The 22,401-nt window shown below is 49.8% G+C and overlaps 1 protein-coding gene across 9 annotated transcripts in view; it reads right to left on the reverse strand.

The window, feature by feature from the left end:
• Positions 1–22,401, reverse strand: part of AGAP1 (ArfGAP with GTPase domain, ankyrin repeat and PH domain 1) — a 392,780-nt gene that overhangs the window by 46,460 nt on the left and 323,919 nt on the right. For 6 of the 9 annotated variants that reach the window (XM_084892386.1, XM_084892384.1, XM_084892383.1 and 3 more), the window contains 2 exons: positions 11,867–11,944; positions 1,670–1,824 (listed from right to left, as the gene is read on the reverse strand). In XM_084892386.1, coding sequence (XP_084748512.1) covers positions 1,670–1,824; positions 11,867–11,944 — 233 coding nt within the window. The remainder of the gene's footprint in view (positions 1–1,669; positions 1,825–11,866; positions 11,945–22,401) is intronic. The other 3 variants (XM_084892387.1, XM_084892385.1, XM_084892381.1) reach the window with 1 other exon arrangement.

Raw genomic sequence — 22,401 nt, forward strand, 5'->3', positions numbered from 1 at the left:
CCCCCATGTTTGGTGGGTGGCACGCGCTGTGGCTCCCCACGGGCGAGGTGACCGAGGCATCTACGTCCGCTCTGGGAGCTGCGTCTGTGGCTCTGACTGGAGCCGGGGTGCTCGGGAGTGAGAGGCAGCAACTCAGCCCACCTTGGTATAAAACCACTTTTAAAAAGAGCAGCAAATTACATTATAATAATAATGACTGGTTTACTCTGGGTAAAGAGGGTAATAAAATAAGACACTCCATCTTTCTGAGAGATACACTCCTTCCCCTGACAGAGCAGAACATAAATCATGGGCAGAAATTTCTTTAAATTGTTACAAATGAAACTGCAGGTCGGTGGGCAATGTCTTTTCTCTTAGTTTCGAGTTGACTATAGTTTGCAAATGCTCTCCAGGACTCAAAAATGCCCCAGAAAAGAAGTTAAAAAAACATCCTAGCATTAAAACAACGAGGTTGCAGAAACCCCTGTTGGGAAGGAGAAAATGGGAGAATGACTTTTGTTCATGGAATATCACGGGGGAGGGGTCTACAAAATGCAGGGTGAAGTCATTTAGCTTCTTCTGGCTAAACAAATGCACAGTAACTACCTCTAATTACTGAAAAACAAAAAAACAAAAAGACACAAAAAGACTTTCTGGCAGAGCTCAGGAAATGGACAACTTCCTGCATGGTCACACATGTGCTCATGTGCCCACAGGTGTTAGTTTACTTTTGTTTACATCTGTATCAAGAGTCCATGTCTAAGTTGACAGGGACTTGGATTTTGTGCATTTATGAGGACAGACGAGTGCATCTTTTCAGTCTGCATTCTTTTCCTGAGTGTGTTCTGCCTGAAATAAAAACAAATGTGGCCACAGAAGTGACAAGAATCCCAAAGATTCCATCACTTGCAATGAAAAGGTGGGATTTGGGATTAGTTGAGAGAATAAATATTTCAACGGGACATATGGCCATAGGAACATGGTTATGCTAGGAGACTGACATGATATTTTATAGGTGTTGGCACAAAGTCTTCCCCAAGTTTTCCACCAGTGAGCTTTTTGCTTAGAAAGAGGTCTAGGGTCTTATCAGTCATGTGTCATCTAATGCTTTGCACTCATCTGAGCATCACTAGGCCTCCACACCCCTTTAATGAGCAGCTGCCCTTGATTTCGGGGGGGCAGCTCCCTAGGGCCTTACCTTTATCATAAAGATTTTTTTTAACACTGGTTTTGAGAGAGAGAGAGAGAGAGAGAGAGAGAGAGAGAGAGAGAGGAGAAGGAGGAGGAGGAAGAAGATGAGGAGGAGGAGGAGGAGGAGGAGGAGGAGGAGGAGGAGGAGGAGAAGAAGAAGAAGAAGAAGAAGAAGAAGAAGAATAAGAAGAAGAAGAGGAGGAGGAGGAGGAGGAGGAGGAGGAGGAGGAGGAGGAGGAGGAGGAGGAAGAAGAAGAAGAAGAAGAAGAAGAAGAAGAAGAAGAAGAAGAAGAAGAGGAGGAAGAAGAAGAAGAAGAAAGAGAGAGAGGAACATGGGTACGAGAGTGACACATTGAGGGGCTGCCTCCTGCATGCCATCCACTGGGGATTGAGCTACAACCCTGGCATGTGCCCTGATGGGAATCGAACCAGCAACCCCTTGGTGCATGGCACACAGGGTAATGCCCAACTAACCGAGACACACTAGCGGGGGCCTTACCTTATTCTTGCTGCTCTCACATGACTGCAAGCTGGCTAGGATCTGGCTCTCGATGGCTTGGACCCACGCGTCTCTCTCTTCATACGTGGTGGCTTCAAAGTGCCACGTCTGGCCAGTGAGGGACACAATGATAAACTCAAAGTTTTCTTCTTGCTCTGAAACAGAGAGTTGGGGATGAAGAGTTTAGCTTTCATGTGGCTGCGGGCCCTCTGCCAGTCCGCAGCCATAAAAGTGCCCACCGCAGGGCAGAGCTGAGTCCACAGACCGGCAGACACTCAGAGAATGGATCTGCAGGCGGCATGGTTCAACAAGGTCTCCCTCAGTGCCCAGGGGGCGAGGACAGGAAAATCAGCGTGCAATGGCAGTGTCTCTGTGATGTGCACACGAAGCAATTCAGGAACACCCCTGTAACTTACGCTAACCATCCACACCTGTGGGGCAAAACTAAGTTAGTGCTGAGAATCTCAGGGTACAGTTTTTGGGTCTTTGTCGCATGCGTGTGTAGATCCACAGATGCGCCACAGCAGGGAGGGCGCCTGGGTTTCTGTTCTTTTCCATCAGGAAGGCCCTCCTAGGCTGCCGGGATCCCACTGTCTCTCTTGGTCTGGAGACGATGGAATTAAAGCCGTCCATGGATGGCAGTCTGGACCAGGAAGAGTCAGACTTGCATCAGATCCTGCCAGGCCAGTTCCCACATTGGGCTCTTTGGATGAGTCCTGGAGCCTCCCAGCCCCTTTCCTCACCCCTATTGGGGCGGGGGGGAGGAGGCCACCCGCTTCAGAGCGTTTCACACTGGCTAAGTGACATGTGCTAATTCAGGGGCCACCCCATAAATACTGGCATCTGTCCTCTTTCCTCACTACCCCTGTCCCTGCCACAGTGCAAGAGAGGAGGCGGCACATACAGGCAGCAAAACCTGCCACAAACAACCGCGAGGCACTCTCCCTCTGGACTACCGGGCGTAGCATCTCATTTGATTCCAAGTTTTCAGTCTCTGGGCTGTGAACTCATTGCATTGCATCACCATCATCAATAAGGATAAGAACCCGCCGACCCGCCTCGCTGACCACTGCGCCCGTTAATTATCATCTCAGTTGTCTGCACATGGCCAGTCGGCTCACCCGTCTATGGGCCAGCCTCTGCCTCCCACAATCTCCGCTCCTCTCACCCACCCCCCAGCACAACCCCTGACCTTCAGCCCCTGACCTCTGCTGTGCTCCCTGCTGCTCTTGGGCTCTTGAGACCCGACCTCACCAGGAGCCCTCCACCTCCAGACATGGATGCTCACTCAGCTCCGCCCGAAGCAAATACAACCATGTCCGGCCGTCCTTACCTCCTCCCCTCAGTCTCAGGAGGGAGGCAGCCCTTGCTCTGTGGCTGGGAGACCCCTCTCACCTCACTCCATCGACCCCAGGACCTAGGAAGGGTTTGCTCATGTCCTTCCTAATGCGGGCCAGGCCTGGGGAACCGCTTCCCTAAACCGCTGCGCATTGCTATGGAAACGGGGCCGGGACACTGTTGCGTGAAATCTTCACATGCTCTGATGTTAATGGTTCTGTGTTCTGTGTAAAATCAGCACCGCTGCTCTTTTAGAAGTTAACCTCCTGGTATGTTGGCCTTAAATCTGTGGCACTGGCTCTGAAGGGTCCCAAATGTAGGGAAGGTGGACACCCCCTTTTGCAAAACCATTGTGGGTTCATTTCTCACAAATTTCCAAGAGCGATAGGTACTGCTCTCCGGTACCTATTCTATGGCTGCCAATCACCTCCAAATCAAGGGCCCCCTCCGCCACTTGTTCCTTTTACCTCTGGACCTTCCCAGCACCTTCCGTGCCTCTAAACGTTTCCGTCTCTACTTTCAGCAGGTTCAGGTGCCTCTTCCCTCCACGGGGAGGAAACGTCAAGGCCGCCCCCTGTGCCGGCGAGAACGCTGCTGACCACAGAGTGGCGCCCCAGCCTCCTCCCCATGGCTGTAGGCGCAAACCATTGTTCCTTCCCTTTTTTGGCCTAAACCCCTTTTAAAAGTGGCTTCTGTCACCTCCAACCCCAATCCTGACTAATCCATGGAGAAAAGACTCCCCCTGGGAGAGCCTCCAGCCTGCTGCCTGGTCCACTCCTCAGGTCACCACCTGAACAACCTCTAGACGAATCCTCACCAGCACGTCCGTATCACTTCAGTGACTACTATACTCATCCTATATAATAAAACGGTAATATGCAAATTGACCTTCACACCATAATGCCATCACAAGATGGTGGTGCACACAGCGGAGGCTGGGTTCCTGTAACTAGAGATCAGCAGGGACCTGAGGCTATGTGGTGCAGGACCTCAGGCTGTACCCCCCTGCCTGGTGGGGCTTGATGGGGGACCTCAAGGCACTCCCCCCTGCCCTAGCACTGGGCTAGGGGATCTGAGGCCACCCCCCCCCCCCCACCTGGCATGTGATGGGTGAACTGAGGCTGGGGGACCTGAGCCTGTGCCCCCTCACCCGTTGGGGCTTGACGGGGGGTGGGGCTAGCTGGGTCTGGGTCTCATGCACATCTGGTAGGTGGGGACTTAACTCTGGGTCCTGAGGTGCACCCCACTCTGACAGGAGGAAGATTTTCATATACATTTTACTAATTTTTTTCATCTTTGACACTTCTATTATAGAGAAAGGGCAAATAGCAATATTAAAATATTTCCTCTAAGTAATTCCCTTTAAATGTGCATGAATTTTGTGTACCGGGCCACTAGTTAGGTAAACAGGAGATCCTGGGACCCAAATATCTTCCCTTCTTCTGTAGAGGTAGCAATTAACATGTTCAAAGAAGAACTATTATCAGCTAGGCAGGATATTCAGATCACTGATGGACCAGAGGGGTCCCAACACATTTTTAGGAAGCAACTCTGTGACGATATTTTAGTGATCAGCAACTGGGTAAAAAAATGAGGAAAACAACAATTGGCAGCCTGAGGCCAATGAGTCAGGCAGACAGACCGGCATTTCTCTTCTCTGCTGCCCTCACTCCTCACGTGAAGAATGAGTGCTCAGATGGCGAGGATGTACGTTGTCATGTCTCATTTCGAGTGGTTTCATCTCACTAATACACACCCACTCTTAGTGACAATCCCAGCAGCTTACATTTAATTCATTCCGTACAATGGAATTCCGGCTGTAGAAACACGCCCACGTGAAAAGCGTGTTTCGTAGTTGGACAGACACGCGGGATCCAAGAAATTCCAGGCCCGGACCCCCGATGGTGAGGAATCAAAGTCCCACCACATCCGCGGCCAGAGAGAGAGAAGCGTGCTGTTTCCCAGCGTGACATTCCTGGGCCTGGCCGTTTCATAAAGTTTTGTGATTGGGCTCCCAGGGATTTAAACAGTTTTCCGTGTTTAACGGTTAGCTGTGGAAAGGTCCACTATAATAGTATTTTAGCACCATGAACCTGTCGAAACCAACCTTCCCAATTATTCCCAACGACATTAATAATACCGGATATTACACTAATTGCGTCCAGTTTCTATGCAGACGAGGCCCCGTGGGGCTAATTTCGCCTCTTCAGGGGCAAGCAACTCAGCCATCAGCCTGGTTTCACAAGGAAGCCCTCCTCATTACACGAGGCTGGGCTGTCAAACTTTTTTTTTTTTTAAAGGTTAATGGGCCAATCAGTCATCCATTATTTTTGCGGAATCCTAGCAAAGGGTTAAAGGGCTCAAAGCAGCTGCAACTGTCCCACATTTGGAAGTTGTTTTCAACAGGAGGCGCCTGACAAGGATGCATTTTGGGGGAGCGGTGAAAGCGGGGAAGAGAAGGACAGATGTCTCCGTCTGTCTTCAGGGGGCGTTCAGGGAAGAGGGCTGCCTGGTATCTTAGCCAAGGCCATGAGGATCCAGACCTTGTGCCAAACTGGTGCAGGATGGCTCACCCGTGTTGGCAAGAGGCAGGCGTGCCGTGTGCAGTGACTGGTCTCTTCTGAATTTAGGACCTGGGTGTGCCTGCAGAGGCCAGCTGTCCAAAGCCTTCGCCAATTCTGGCCCAGGCTCCCTGCACACCGGGGACCCAGTCGCCAATGCCCATCCTATCCACACCGCTAAGAGTTCTTCCTGACACGTAAGGATGAACAAAGGATGGAAATGCGTCACCTAAACCGTGCAGACAGGACTGTGTTCAGCGTCAAGGATGGACAAGCCCACTTGCAGAGGGGGCTGATGGGCACCCAGACTCCCAAGCCCAGAGGCTTCTGGTGGTCACCACTGAGAGATGGTCTTAGGATAAGGCAGCTGAGCCGCAGGGAAAGAGCCACCCCCTTTTGTCACAGAATCCTGCCCTGATGGATATGTTAACAGCAATGCAAACTTTTGCTGAGGCTTTGTTCTCATTGACAAGTGAGTGTTAGCAATAGGTTTCTCCCAGTTTCTGTCCACATCTCCACGTGGACTTTTTCTTCACGTCCTTGAGGACTCCCATATGTGGGGTCCAGTCTTCTGCACACACTTGGTTCTCGTGCCATCCCCTAGCTGGGCCCTGCGAACAGGCCACCCTGCCCTCTTCAGACCAGCTTCTCCGCCAGGCGGCCCCAGCTGGGCCAGGACGATGAAGGTGTGCTTTCCTCACTTCCTTTGGCTGGGAAAGACATTCAGGCCTGACCCCAGGGAGCTTGAGGCAGCCCCAGACCCTTCTTAATCCACCCCTCCAGGCAACCACTACCTACGTATCACAGTTGGGAACTGAGATGGAAGGTATCAGCGAGGTCTACCACAATGCAGGCCCTATGAGATTACGGGGGGCTACATCCACAGCCCTGGGCTTTTATGCTAATTTTTTTGAGCGATACATTTTGTTAAAATACTTTAATATTTCTTCTTTCAAAGCATGGAATACATAGGCATGTGGCTTAGATATTTTACTCAGCGATGATGAAAACCACACGCATTTACGATGTCAGCCAGAATCCACCGTCATGCAAAAAGTCAGGTTTTATTCATTTTCAATTTCCCTTTCATTTTTGTAGGAAAAGATAAACGTGAAAGGAACCTGAAGAATATGGTTCAAGATCGTGAAGAAGAAACACACACCCAACACCACAACATAAAAACACCCCCTCCTCCCATTTGAGAAGTTATTTTATTCAAGCAGAAAAATATATATATTTTCTGGTCATTATGAAGATGTGTAGCTCATGGCTCCCGGGGACATCTTTCTGCAAGTGTGGCTCTGGTAGCCAGGTGTGCTGAGTCCGAGTCTAGCAGAGGGGTTGTGCTGTGCTTCATGTAGGACAAGGGCAGGATGAGTGCCAGTCCCCAGAGGGAGGCCCAGAGGTAGGGATGTCTGCTGCAAAGGTCAGCACAGGAAGACTCTCCCGCAACACAAAGGAGGCCTGTATCTCCCTCACACAGGGGAGAGCGGGGGCAGCAGGCTGGCTGCCAGGCGGCGAGAAACGCCCTCCTATTCAGTTTGGCTTCCAGGACTGTTGGGTGCCACCCCTTTCCTACATTAAGGAAGGCACCTACAGCAAAGCCCAGGGAGAAAATAAATGACCGGGCCCCATTTCAGGATGTGGGAGACAGACGTGTGAGGGCCAGGCTTGAGGGTTAGGAAGAGAGGCACCTGCCTTGCTCTGTCCCGTCACGGAGCAGAGCCCTGTGTTTGTACTCGTTCCAGCTCCCACGCGTCACTTTTTGGAGGCTGGCGTGGGCTTGGCACGCTGGGAGGCCTAGGGCTTCGTCTTCTGCTCGGAGCCCAGCGTGGGGATCAACGACGTGGCCCTGCAGGTGTCCGTCCGCCCCAGGTGCTGCTCTGAGCTCTGAGGATCAGTATCATCCTTTTAAAAGGCGAGGGCTGGGAAAACAAGCAATCTTGCATCCTTCTCCCATAAGTCAATCCTGGAGTCATTCCTCATGATAGGGTTTCCCAAGTCTGAGTTTGGCTGCATCAGGTCTTCATCCTTGCTGTTCACATGGACCAGGGCTTGACTCGGCCAGTTCTTCCCTGAACGGATACCTTTAACAGTCCTAACACATGGCCACGGATACAGTGCGTTCTTGGAGTTGTTTTCACAGCAATCAAGTCTTTATAACAATTTTACAAGGGTCACTGTCATGCATGTCCACGTGTGTAGGGGCTTTGCAGGCTCAACTCAACTTCTTCAATTATGCTTCCAGGTAGGTTTTAGTGTTTCCTTTTTAGAGAAAGAGCCCCAAGCAGGGGAAGGCAAGACCCAGTAACCACCCAAATTCACAAGCTGGGGTGGATCCAGGCCTGTGCTAGTCCACGGCCAAATTGCCACCTCTGATGATTCTGTTCAGGACAGTAAAGGGAACTGGGAAGGAGAGATTTAAAAGTCTGGAGAGAAAGAGCTCAATTTTAACTTTCTTACTACTTTAGGACATTTTGTGTTGAATTTGCTTCCGGTTATGTAAGTGACGCTCAGGTGTTTGAGTGACAGGAATTTGTGGCACTCCAGGCATGAGGTATGTGCTACTAGTGGCCAGCAGGAGGCGCTGTGTTATATGCCTCTGGATAGTGACTCCAGACCAGTCATCATGACCTGTGCTGTAGGCATCATCTCCCTAGTTTACAGACGGGGAAACTGAGGTACAGTGAGTGCCCTTCAGGTGAAGAGGTGGGGAATGTGAGAACTGGACCAAGACCACCTGGCTCAGGGGTCTGGGTTCGAAACCACAAGGCCACTCACAAGCACATGGTTTGCCACATTTCTCATCAAGAATCCCAGTCTGAAAGAATGAAATGAATGAGAGTGAAGAGAAACCCTGTTGGGTGGTGGAAGGCAGCCCAAAGGCATGCAGGGCCTCGGGAAGGCCGCTGGGACACCTGTGGGTGGGGCTGGGTTCACACCCTGCAAGCAGTTCTGCAGAAGGACAGCCCAACGGGTCACCACCCTCCCCCCCCCCCCCCCCCCCTTGGCAAGAGCTGCTGTCTGCCTGGTGTCACAGCCCCAAAGGTGCTCAAGCCTGAATGTGCTCCACGCTGGCTGCTGAGCCCATGGCCAGGTTCCGGTGGCGGCTCTGACCCCAGTGGCCTGGTCTGGTCTTCCTGGGGCCCCTGACTGCCCGTCTCCCTGCCTCGTTTTCTCCTTTTGTAAACATGGAGGATATGCAGGGGCATCTGGAGAGTCAGTGGGCAGGATGCCGGAAAATGATGGCTCCGGCCAGGTGTCAGAGTCTGTGGAGCCTGTGCTGAGCCCTGCGTCAAAGGCAGCTTCATTGCTCACCACATCCCCAGGCCTCCTCTTTTGGCTTCTCCCTCAATGTCCACCCTTCTGCCCAGCTCTCTCGGCTCTTTCGTAGGAAAGCATTTACCAGGAATGCGGGTGTTCCCGAGGCTGGTCTCAGGAGGCGACTAAGCACTGGGCAATCCCACCATAAATATGCCTTCCACCCCTCTTCACAGGCTCCCGGGATGGAACCATTCAAGTTGCATCTCATGGAAGGAACAAAGATTTCACAGCTGAATTTTTATCCAGTCACAAAGACTTAAAAAAATTAGTGCACGGTCATACTAGTATGTACAAATTATGTTTCCATATTGGTATCAGGGATAATTAGCCTGCATGAACAGAAAAAGAGCAAAAGAGAATATACCTTCGTTTGTTTTCTATGCCCGTACGTGTGCTTGCCTAATTAGTTCGGTGTCACTTGCTCGAACCCACCCCTGACATCCACACATGCAGTGTGGGGTCTGGCTCCTAATTTTGGTGATCTGGGCACATGTACTGCCTCCAGAACCCGCTGCTTGTTCTGCAGAAGGTCGAATGACTTGCCAACACCCCCATTTCCCAGAATAATACAATGCCCGTGGCAGGAGACTGTGGAGATAAAGGACAATGTGGTCCCAGGGCCAGAACAGAGTGGTGGCAAGAGAAAAGGGCTTTGGATCAGGAGCATCTGATTCCAGTCTGGGTCCTGCCCATCCCCAGGCCGGTCCCACAGGATCTGAGCTGAACTTCCCATCTGGAAAGGGAGTTGCGGAACCCCCACCCTCTGCCCTCTGGCTGCACTGAGGACAACGCCGACCTGTGGCCAGGCTACTTGGACAGGGCCTTCCTCTCGGTGACACCCGACGGTCATTGGTGTTTCTGGGCCCTGAGTGGACCACTTTAAAAAATACTCCATCTGGGAAGGGGTCCAACACTCGAAGCCTCAGGTTACAGTAAAAGTCAGAATCTCAGGATGTGACGATCCAGAGAGAATCCTTTTATGGACAGACTATGTGGTGACATACAATACATCCAGAGACTGGCAATCAGAGAGGCCCTCTGATAATTTATTTTATGCAATTATATGAATTCCATAACATACTATTAAAAGCAGCATGAAATGTGACAGTGTGCGTACAGATATGGTGTGAGCTGGTATTTACAGATTTCAGAGAGAGAGGCACGTGTCACGGTACCTCCCCACCCATGGCTTCGGGCAGGCAGAGGGATGGGTTACCTGAGCGGTCAAGGCTGAGAAGTTCCCACTTCTGCAAATCGTCACACCTGTCATGAGCTTCAGCCCACCAGTGTCTCCAGGGCCCCATCAGCAGTCTCAGGGGGTGTGTCTGCCTCCTCCCTGCCCCCCCACCCAATTTTATATACAACTACATGTGAAACGGAATGTCATGACTCAGTTTTTAAGGCGGAGGGCCAATAACCAAATGTGCTGTGGCAAATGCATACACATACAAAAGAAAGCACATCTGATAAGGACACAGCGAAGAGAAGTGATATGTACTTTACGCCGAAAAACAAACATTAAAAAATAGTGAGCGAGCATCCTAACACCCTTTAGAATACCACACACACACACACACACACACACAAAAATGATAGTTGGTCCTGCAGGTGTTGGGACCTTTGCTAAAATGCTATTATTTCTCTCTCTTGCTTTATCTTTCTTGAACGAATGCTTTGAAAGAAGAATCCACGGGGATCAAGCTCCATCGGAACCTGATCGGATGACAATGTCCCCTTGAGGAATGGGGGAAAAAAATTATGATTAAAAAAATAGGTCTTTAACAAGGCTTCATGAAGATGTAGTTTTGTTTTCCAGATTCATTCCCCCCCCCCCCCCCCCCCCCCCCGGCCGAGAGCAGGGCTTTCAGCGGAGACCGGAGTGATTGTGAAAGGGAGAAAAGAAGGGCAGCGATATAAATCAGCGGAGGTTAATGGCCGGGATGTGAAGAGGGGGACTTGTTTACAGAAATACCGTGCAATTTAAAATTTACAAGAGATTTAATGCCACCGCCTGGCAATCGCTAAAATCAACAGCCCAGAAAACAGTGACATTAAGAAAAATATTACAGTTATAATCATCCCCAAATAAGTCAATTAGTGTGAGGGCGCCGGCTCGCGATTACTTGACCCATTTGGCTCGCACTTAAGGGGAAAAAAAAATGTCCCCCCATTATACCGGGATCGCTGGATTGTGACCTGCTTTGCATCGCACATAATGTCTACGCCAGCGAGGAGGGCTCGGGCGGAGGGTGGCGGGGTTCCCTCGCGTGGCATCAGAATAATTCTGACCCCTGACATTTGTAATCATAAAAAAAGGCAATTTATAATTGTGTTGTTCCAAGGAAGGTGGGGAGGGAAATCCAATCTGCTATTATACAAAAAGCAATGACGGCTGTCTTCGCCGAAAAAAAGCAACGCGAGTCAATTTGTGAACTTTGGCACCGGACGACCTTTAGAAACACAACAATCTACCGAATTTACAAGCAAGAGCAGCCCATGCAAATGACCCGGGCCGGGCCTCGGGATCAGAGCCGCGCGGAGCATTTACGGAGAATGCGTCCACAAAACAAATTAAGACTGTTGCTTAAATGTCACGGCGCGCTATTGTGTTTGGCTACAGATCATTACACCTGATACTAACACTTTTAAAAACTGTAATAACTTGGGAAATATTACGTTGAGTGCCCACATGTATAAAGCGAAAGAAAAAAAAAAAAAGAGGAGGAAATAGGTTTCTGAAGTAATTTAAACATCACCACTCTATGACGGAAGGGAAAGGTCAAAATTTAAGTAAGCTGAAAGGAACATGAATGGTAAAATAAAACACACAAACAAAAAGATGGAAAGACCACAGGAATGAGTCTGCAAACACAATAAGGGTGCATGCGGCTTCGGGCTGCATTTCCATGTCCGGGGGTGGGGGTGGAGGTGGGGTGGGGGGGGGCGGCGCTGGCGGGAGGGGCGACAGCTTTACCTTCGGTGTTGGTGCTGCTGCTGCTGTATATATTTCGCAGGCTACCAACACGGTTTAGTTTCCATGCTTTGCGTTTGGCTGCATCCAGAGAGCAGAAAGGGGAGAGGGGGAGAAAGACAGAAAACAAAAAGGAGAAGAAATCAAATGAAAAGGGGAGAAAAGAAATGTCAAAGTAGCACGTGACATCACCTCCATCTGTTCCCGAGGGGCAGTGGGTGCTGGTGGGTCCCGCTGGTCCCTGCCCCCTCCCCTGCCCCCCCACTGCCAGCCAGAAGCACAGGGAACCTGGGCAGGACAGAGGCGTGCCTGCCAGTGTCATTAGGTTTGCACAGAATCAAACAGACGCCCGGGCAAGGAAGCCAGGCGCCCCTGCTGGTTTACACGCGGCTACTTCCAACCGTGCCAAGCTGGCCTTTTCCTTGGGGGCTGGTGGCATCTTTGGAAGGAGCTAGGATGCTAGTAACCATTAGCCCTCTGATTTGGCAAAAATCTGGCAGTGTGTCAGATCCAGAGCCCCTGGTGATTGGCAGTTCCTGTGGGCGCGGTGGACGGAGGTCTTAACGCTCAAGGCTGATAAAGGATGGAGCCCCCCACTGCCACCAGACACGTGGACACATTCGGATCTGTACAGTGATCACATCAGCAGAACCCTGCTACCGCCCGGCTGCTGCTGACGGGCGGAGGCCCCTTCTTGTCGGGCCGCAGAGGCTCTGGTTGGAGCTCCCGGGACCCCAGAGAGCACACACGCCTCCTTAAGCGCTCAGCTCACCGGAGGAAGCATCGGAAAGAAAAAGCGAACCCCAAGTTACCCCGAGAGCAACAGTGAGGCACGTGGGAACCCTGGGTTGGGAAGTCAAAGGCAGAACCAATCCAACACGGTGGCCCCACGCCTCACACTGTGCAGTGACTGGCTGGGGTGAGAGGGGCCCCGATGCTCCTCTGGGGAGATAGTCTCCATTCATCAGCCCCACCCTCCGAGCCACCCCCTGGACGCAGGACGTGAGACCAGTGCAGGACATAACCAGGCCACCTGTCCCTCTCCATGTTCACAGCCAGGAGGAGACACCGGTCAGAGCTCCCATTGGGCTCTCTGGAGAGCCGTGCACACCTGGGGAGGCCGCGCATCTGCACAGGAGTCCCGACGCTCACAGCACAGACACAGGCCTGCGCTGGGCAGGGGACAGCGCTCTCGCCCCGCCCGCTCCCGACTTAGGGCGAGCTGGCGGCCCCTGCCCGCTGTGGGGTTAACCTCTAACAGTGCGGTGCAGGCTCCGGTGTGCCCCGTCAATGACCGGGGGCAGGACTGGGTCTCCATGACCAGTGCTGCTGCTGAAGCAGTGCTTGGGTGTATATTTGGTTTCTTTGGCATGATGACAGAAAATAACATGTACAAAATGTGGACGTTCAAGGAAGCAGATGCAATGCGGAAGCAGCACAGTTCTGCGTACTCGGGAGGCAAATTTTACATAACGGTGAGAAAAAGAACGAGCTGTCATTACTTGTCACCTGATTTAAAGAGAAACAGTTAGGTTCTAACTCAACACCTAAGAATGACCTAGTAGCTTGAAAACAAGAAATAATTTAGTAAGAACTGTAATCTTGAAACGTGTAGGCGCTTATGGTGTATAGGTCTAGATTTAATTTTTTCATGGGAGGAGACGTGTCCCTCATCTCTACACCCTCAAGGGATCGCAAAGGTGCCTGTTCCAGGTAGCAGCACACCTGGGAAAGGGCCTTCAGGTGCCCACCAGTATCGACGTCATGCCTACGAGGAGCCAAACGAGTCAGTTTTCCAGTGTTTCCTTTAGAGATGCTCAGCGGGTAATTACCGGGTTCCTCACGTGTAACGGACACGTTCGCTGTGCCCTTAATTATCTCAATAGCGGAAGGCCTGGCATCTTGGCCCATAACTCACAAGTTCCAGAAAGCAGCCTTCAGAGAGGCCTCGCTCCTCATGGAAAAACTTGCCTTCGTGGGCAGCATTTACATATAAATAGGCACCGTGTGGTCGGCGCCCGGCGGGGGACGCTCCATAGAGAGCCCGTTCCCGCCCACGCTCTGCCTTACATTTTTCATGCCCTGCTCTCCCATTACCGTGTGGAAGTATGAGCAGGAAGTGAACTCGCAGCCTGGTTTTCTATTAACCTATTGATGAAATAATCAATTTTAATGTGTAGAATGTCATGCCTTTTTCTCCTCCCAGAACAAATGGACTTTTCCCGGCTGATGCCAAGGTTCTGATACGAGCATCCGTCTTCCAGGGCACTGATTGCTCCGAGTCCACTGGGTTAGACGCTTCAACAGGAAAATACAATCGTAGGATCATCGATAAAAGCTCAGGCATGGGCAACGCGGCTGCCCGGACCCACTTCTAAGGGAGACGGAGGCACCGCCCCGAAGGGACTCAGGGGTCACCTGGTCCGTCTGACCACGACACACCCGAGCCACCGTGCTGGGGCAGCCCTGGCTCTCAGGCCTCTGAAATGGGCAGTGGTTCTCGAGGACGTCATGTAGACAAGCTCAAAAGACTACATGTTCTGGCTAATCTTCGTTTTAATTAAGAAATTCAATTTTTGCCAAAACTGGTTTGGCTCAGTGGTAGAGCGTCGGTCTGTGGACTGAAAGGTCCCGGCTTCAATTCCAGTCAAGGGCATGTACCTTGGTTGCGGGCACATCCCCGGTAGGGGGTGTGCAAGAGGCAGCTGGTCGATGTTTCTCTCTCATCGACGTTTCTAGCTCTCTATCTCTCTCCCTTCCTCTCTGTAAAAAATGAATAAAAAAATTTTTTTAAATTTTTTTGGGGAAAAAAATTACAGGACTATAGTGTCTTCCATTTAAATGTAGGCTGACTTAGTTTGACTTTTGTCACCAATGTTATTTGTTTTTCACAAAAAAAACCCCCCTATTATTTTAAAACCAGAATGTCACCTGTTTTGGGAAAAAACAGCAGAGCTTCTCAACAGCCACCCACCCTGGGCGAGAGCAGCGTTCTGAAGAAGGAAGGCTGGTGCAAGGCCCAGTCACGCCCTTTCCGGACGGCGTCCCAGTCACGGCTTTGGCTTTGGCGTCAGATGATGGCTCACCTCCTCGTAATTGCTCCCAGCCCCGGCCTCCTCAGGAGACAGGGAGAGGAAAACGCGCCAATGACGGCTGTGCTAAGTGGGAGTTGCTGGAATCATTTAGCGTTAACGACTCCCATTACTACACGCGGCCGAGTTTTGTGGAAGCGACAGCTTTTCCCGAGAGTTCATGCGATGATCAGGAGTGAGTTAAAATTTTATTTTAAAGGAGAATTTCTAATTTTGTTTCTCTAAGCAAAATAGTGTTTTTCTTCCTACAGCATGTGCGCGCCTGAGGACTCAGCACACACAGATCTCCAACACGAGACTCTTCCAACCAGCACGTAATAAATGGAATAAAAATAGTCCTTAGTCTGCTGGCACGCTCAAACGAGCAGGGTTTTATCCTAAACTAAGGTGACTAGACGTCTTGCTTTTGGTGGGACAGTCCCGATTTTTAACAATTTGTCCCGCGGCGTTTTAAAAAAGTCCCGATTTTTGGCAAAAAGCAGGACGTCTGGTCACCTTATCCTAAACTCTTCCTCCCTCACCACAACAGGAGACCAGGGACTTACACTAATGTCACCTCCGGTCTCCTTCTGCTAGCGCTCTTTGTTGACTAAGTATTCCTCAGCCAGGAGGGTGCGTGTCCGAACCCTGTGCCCCCCACTTATGTCCCAGGGTGAGACCCGACTGGGCTGGCAAGGTGGGGCTCCACACACCAGAGCCAATTTTGAGAACCAACAGGGTCTTTTTTGTGTGCCACTACCTCCTGACAACATGCCTCAGGACAGAACCAATCCCCCCTCCATCCATGCGAGAGGGTGCACCCCTGTGCCTCTCAGAGAAGCCAGGTGGTTACCCGGTCAGACAGCACGGCCCTGTCCGCTTCAGACATGGAGCTACTTATTGTTAAGGATGCCGTCGGTGTAAATGCTGCCTGTGCAGCTCCAGGCTGGGTCCCTGGAGCAGTTCACACTGATGCTGGCACCAGGACGCTGGGTGGGGACCCCCCCTCTTCCCCTCAATCACAGGACAGGCATCGGTAGGAGCAGATTCCGCCGTGGTTTTCTGTCCCTGCCGGTTTGGTGTGCCCCGTATCACTGTGATCCTTGTTCGTGGTGATTTCACTGGGAGGCTAGAGATCGGAGGTGTCCTTTGTGTGGGCCTCATGAACGTTCACCAGGACTGCGTGCACACTCTGCTCTCCTATGACAAGGCCGTGGCGTTTTTTCGTAAGACGCAGCCCCGAGGATTTGCACACGACCTGAACTCGCTGCTTTCGCTGTGAAGGCAGCGAAAGCAGCGAGTGGCCACGCAGAGCAGCCGTGGTGTCGAAACGCCCGTGAAAAGGGCCTTAGAGAGGAGGAGACAGAACCCGGGGCCACGCACACGCAGGATGCGGGTTCAGGAAGCAGCGTGGCCTGGTTGTTAGCAGTTTCCAGCAAGACCAGTGTCCTCTTCGCAATTGGAAGCCCACGAAGGCAGAGTTAACGTCTGACCAAGTAAAACTCCGAAACAAGCAATCAACTCCTAACGATAGACTTTTGATTCGGTTTCTAATAACTCGTAATGGCTTTCTTTACAGCAAACACAGGTTCCGTGTCAGTGGCTTCGTTTAAAGCCCTTAGATTTGCAAACTGGAGGGCTTCTACAGAGTGGGCTAAGGCAGACACTTAGAGAAAATGCCATTAACCCTGGAAAACAGTTAAAATAAAAACTAAGTAAAAACTCCAGGATTCACCATAAAACCAGAAGTTCCATTTAGGTAGGGAGCAGTTTTCCTTTCGGCCTGGAAACATAGCGTGGGTTCAGGTGCACCCAGAATTAATGGGTATTTCTCCCAACACTGAGAATGTGCCCTTCACAGGGCTGACATGAGAGGTGGCTTCCGTGGGACACGGCCGTTACGTTAATCTGTAACGGAGAAGGTTAGTTTCATCACCAAGTCGTGGGAACTTCTCTCCTTGTCTTCCTAGAGTAGCTGTGTATTTGGAGAAGGGAGAACTTTATTTATTTATTTATTTTGGGGGTAGGCTTATTAAGAAGTTGACATTGGGGCTCCTTGGCTCAGGGCTTGATTCTGTTCTGGGTGGAGGATGAGATTAGAACAGGAACTGGCCATGACGTGGCAGCACCAGAAGTACTGGGCTTTCGTGTTTTAGGCCTCACTCCTCAGCAAACACGGTCGCATCCCCCTAAACATTGCGTGGTTGTCCTTCAAAATAGAAACAAACAGCAAACTGAATTCTCACGTAAGAAAAAGCGAGGTTCAACTGTGTTCTTGCTGCAGGCCCGGCACGCGGGTGTACCGCTGCTGCTGCCACCACCACCACCAGCACCGCAGGATCCTGAGACAGGAATGAGTGATAATGGGAAACATTCGTCTCTTCTTTTTTTCTTTCTTCTCTTATGTCTTCTCAATTTCCTCCAATAGAGTATAGTGCAGGCTTTTCTTTTAAAACACAAAATCTTTCTCGACAATTTCTGGGGGAAAAATAGGTTTTTAATAAAACTTCAAATTGTGCTATCGTATTTCAAAGGCGAAGGGCAGTGAAGGCGACTAATCAAAGGCACAATTACCCTGCGACGGCCGCTCGCGCTCCGTGCCGGGCGGTAATTGCGGGGCTGTGATCACTGGACCACCAGCCGCAGCCACGCAGACAGTGCGTTTCATCTGCCCTCCCTGTGGCCGGCCTCCTCCCTCTGCCCGCGGAATGGCACATGGCAGGGTGATTCAGTCAGTCACGGCCCCCTTCCTCTGGCCACCGGAGTCTGAGGAGACTACGGAAAACATCTTCCAGAAAGCACGTTTTTAACCTTCCGGATTTAGGGAGGACTTGAAATTCCCAGTATCGTTCGGATCTGTGGCTTAAGGAACCACAGAACAATGAGATCCACAGCGTTTCTGTAGGCGGACACAGATCCGAGTGGGAAAGCAACGGGATTCGCTCCCTCTTGCTGTAACGGGAATGCAGTCCTTTAAACACTAACAGATTTCTCCCCACAAAACCGCTTGGGCTATAATGGTCCAACTTTTCAGCATGTTCCCTGGTTATGGTCAATGAATAGACAAGGTCATTGCTATCCTAGGAGGGACTGGGAACGTGGTGCCAAGAGTGGACACAACAAAAATAATAACAACCCTCTCATTTCTTTAATGTAAAAATAATTTGGATACGCCAGTGTTATTCCACTTCAAGCCAGAGCACCTTGGAAGACTATTTTACTATTACTACAAAAGCCAAATTCATTTCATATTAGTCCAATATTAAGACCAATCGAAGTAGCCGATTTAAAGTTAGCACCCACATACACACGTAACTTTCACACATACGGGGACAGCTCTGTCAGAGACCTGGACTACGTTTAAATGTGAGGGGTTGCTTATGTTACCACAATGTGCAAACTTGCCCCTTTGAGCTGCTGCATTGTGGAGTTAGCATAGAATAGTTGTAGCCGGTCCTTGCTATTTCCAACTTTATGCTATTAAAAATACTATATTCTGCCAAAACCGGTTTGGCTAAGTGGATAGAGCGTCAGCCTGCGGACTGAAGGGTCCTGGGTTCGATTCCGGTCAAGGGCATGTACCTTGGTTGCGGGCACATCCCTGGGTGGGGGGTGTGCAGGAGGCAGCTGATCGATGCTTCTCTCTCATCGATGTTTCTGGCTCTCTATCCCTCTCCTTTCCTCTCTGTAAAAAAATCAATAAGATATATTTAAAAAAAAATACTATATTCTGTTTAGCTTAATGTAGTGGCTGGTGGTTACGTATATAGTATCTATAGATATGTATATACACATTTCCTTTCTTTGCTATGTCTGCAGAAAGGGCCAAGAAGGGATGGCATCCCAGGAGCAACGAGCACACCCAGCCCCGCATCTTGGTTTCTTATTCCACCGTTGAATGAAAGGAAGGGTGAGCTCACACACACAGAGGCAAACACTGCAGGGAAAGGCACAGGAGCCAACTGAAAGAGCCCCCAGTGGCCGAAGCTAGAACAACTGGGCAAGAAAAGAAACCAAGTTCAAAACAAATATCCAAGAGTCCATGCTGATATAAGTAAATGACTGAATAAAGTAATAAATGAGGAGGAGAGATCAATCTTCCTGGCACAAGAATTTCAAATTCATGTAGGCAGCCCGCCCTACAGGAGGGGGCATAACTCCCCACTCCTTGGGTATGCAAGGTGCCTACAGGGCCCTCCCAAAGAGGGCACACTGAAGCGGGGAGGGGGAGGGGGAGGAGAGGGAGTAACTTTTCAGGAGACACCTGACAACACAGCCTCAAATCTGGTGATCAAGGTCAACGCTGACAGGCCTAAGTCATGCTGATCGTGTGCACCGTTTATACGAGGTGACGAGATGGCCCTTTACCTCCTCTCAGCAACCCAAAGTCCCAGAGTAATCCTGAGAAAACCGAATCCCAATGGAGGAGCGCCTTACAGTAGAGCTGACCAGAACTCAGAATGGTCCAGGTCATCAAAACCAAAGTCTGAAGAACTGTCCCAGCCAAGCGAGCCTCAGGAGACATGACGCCTGAATGTCAGGTGGCCTCCAGGGTGGGTCCCGGAGAAGAGGGAGGACAATAGGGAAAACGAAGGAAACCCCGACAGAGTAGACTTCAGTTAACGTGGGTGTGCCAATATCGGCTGATTGTGAGAAACTGGCCACACTACTAAAAGATATAGAACACGTGCATTTGTGTGTACGTGAGGAGCATATGGGGTTGCCTGTACCATCTCCTCAATTTTTTTTTTAATGTTTTAAACTTTTATAGAAAATAAAACCTATTAAAATACTATTATAGGCATCTTTGGGCAGGAATATAAGTTTTTTTTTCTCCCCATCATTTTAACTGTCTCCTTAGAGTAATCTTATGCCAAAATGAAAGAAGTATTCAGCAGCTTGGAATGGGTGCGGGAGAACTACCATCTCATCACAATATATCACTCATGCTACTAATCATTAAGTCAACTTCTACAAATTAAAGGTGACCTGAAATCTCAGAGGGGCACGCACAGTATGGGTCCCATGTGCTACTGCAATCCTCAACAACCTGAAAGCTAACCTCATTGGCAGGGAGGCAATGTGGTTTATGATGGTGAACAGGAGCTCGCTTTTAATCATCAGAAAATGAGCTTTGATCTGTTGAGAAAAACTTGTTGGCACTCATTTTGAGTTTAGATCTCAGCTTCTAATCAGCACAATAAAACCATCTTTTCACTAAAAGTGACAGAATTTAATAAAATGAAGGAGAGCCATGCAAAGCTGGCTTCTCGATTCATTGAGATGCATCTGTGGTGATTTACTAACTCAAGGAAGGTCTGAACTCAGGAGTGACTTCAAGACACTCCAGTGCCTTAATCAAGAGACAAAATTAGCAATTTTTCTTAAACAGAAAGGACCAGCAATAGGGTTGCATACAAAAAAAAAAAAAAAAAACCCCAAAAAAACAAAAAACCCCCCAAGTTTGCAATCACAGGTGCATCCAGAAAACATTGTCCAAATATACTTCACTTGGGCATGAGGTGCTCATTGGCTATTCTCAGCAAAGCCATGGGAATCCCCCAAATACATGGCAAAAGAAAGAAATATTACAGCGACTTATTCCACAGATGTAGTGAGTTCACAGCCTGGTGGTTCTGAAGTTTTCAACCACCAGTTTCTTGAATGAATACAGAATCTGTGAATCTGTGTCAAGTGTGCCTTATTTGGGGTTTTCCTTTCTTTCTTTATTTTCTAATTATGGGGGGTAGGGAAGTTCTTTTACAGAGTGTGCGGGATGCACAGACTGCCAGGAAGCAGTGACCCTCGCGGACACCTGGCTGCAGGGCGGGTGCCGGGGTCTGGTGGGTTGGTGACTGAATTTGACCATTTGGTCAGTGTCTACCACACTGTCCTCCCAGCAGTCTCTGGTGCAAGGTGAGACAAAGGACAGGCAAAAGCAGAGAGGGGAGTGAGGGGCAAAAGCAGAGGGAGAATTGGAGCTTGGGCTTCAACGATGCCCACCTGGCAGCCACGCCGGTGGCCTTGGGGGGCCACGGGGCTCTGTGCTGCGGCCCCTCTGCCTGCCCACGAGGGTCATCTTAGCAGGGATCAGCATGTGAGAAGCCGCTAATCACACACTGTGCAGGATCCTGACACAGACGCCACGGAGACCGCAGTCACCAGGGAGACCACAGTCACCACGGAGACGACAGTCACAGAGACAGGAGAAAAATATAGAAGACTGATCTTAGGATAGCGTGGAGATATTTTTGAAGGCAGTAGAAATGCCACTCAGAACTATTTCTAGAACTGTAATATTTTCAAAGGTCTTCATTAGAGGCAAAATGTGCATCTATCTATACACTCATGCATGCCCCTCCCTGACTGCCAAGCCGGGCTCTGGCAGAATAATCGTACAGGGTCTCAACGATATACAAGCAAACTCAGTGCCATTTGCTTCTCCTACCTGTAGCTAGTGGCAGCATCATGTTTTATGATAACTAAACTTAGGCTATTTTTTTTTAAATTGTAAAGACCAATCTCTTTTAGTGGGTCCTAATTTAAAAAAACCTGCAGGCCCCTTCTGTTGACCATGATTCAGCAGCATTCTAAAGTGAGTCTGCTTTCCCTCAGTAATGTATCAACATACGCTCTTCTGTCTACACAGACGACCCGTGGACCAGGCCCTTGGCGTTTCCAGAGGCTGGTTACCCAGAGGCTGGGAGGGATGGCTCTGCCCCTTTCCTTCCTCCAGATCAACTGGGCTTTATGGCTCCAGCACAGGCTCATGCTTACCAGCTTGGGTGCAAGTAGAACCAACACTACTTCTTTAATCAAGATAGTTGGCATTGACATTAAAGGATACAGATCTTATCCTGGCTGGTATGCTGCTCAGTGGTTAGAGCATCGGCTCTGGCACCAAAGGGTCTTGGGTTTGATTCCCTATCAAGGGCACCTACCTCTGTTGCAGGTTCAATTCCTGGCCCAGTTCAGGGGCATGTGCAGGAGGCAAACAACTTACATGTCTCTCATATTGGTATTTCTCTCTCATCCTTCCTCTCTCTCTAAGAATCAATTTAAAAAAACTTAAAGAAAATAGATGAGTAGATAAAAAAAAGCTGTGGAACATATATACAGTAGAATATTACTTGGCCGTGAAAAAGAATGAAATCTTACCATTTGCAACAGCATAGATGAACCTAGAGGGTATTATGCTAAGTGACATAAGTCAGTCAGAGGAAGACAAATACCATACGATTTCACTTATATGTGGACTCTAAAGAATAAAATAAATAAATAAAACAGAAACAGATTCATAGATTCAGTAACAGATTGAGGGTTGTCAGAGAGAGGGGAACTGGGAAACTGGAAGAAAAAGGTGAAGGAATTGAGAGGTACAGAGTGCTAGTTATAATATAGCCATGGGGATGTAAAGGACCACATAGGAAATATAGTCTATAATACTGTAATAACTATGAGTATGGT

Source organism: Pipistrellus hanaki (genome assembly GCF_964339955.1).
Source record: "Pipistrellus hanaki genome assembly, chromosome: 8".
NCBI classification, from domain to species: domain Eukaryota; kingdom Metazoa; phylum Chordata; class Mammalia; order Chiroptera; family Vespertilionidae; genus Pipistrellus; species Pipistrellus hanaki.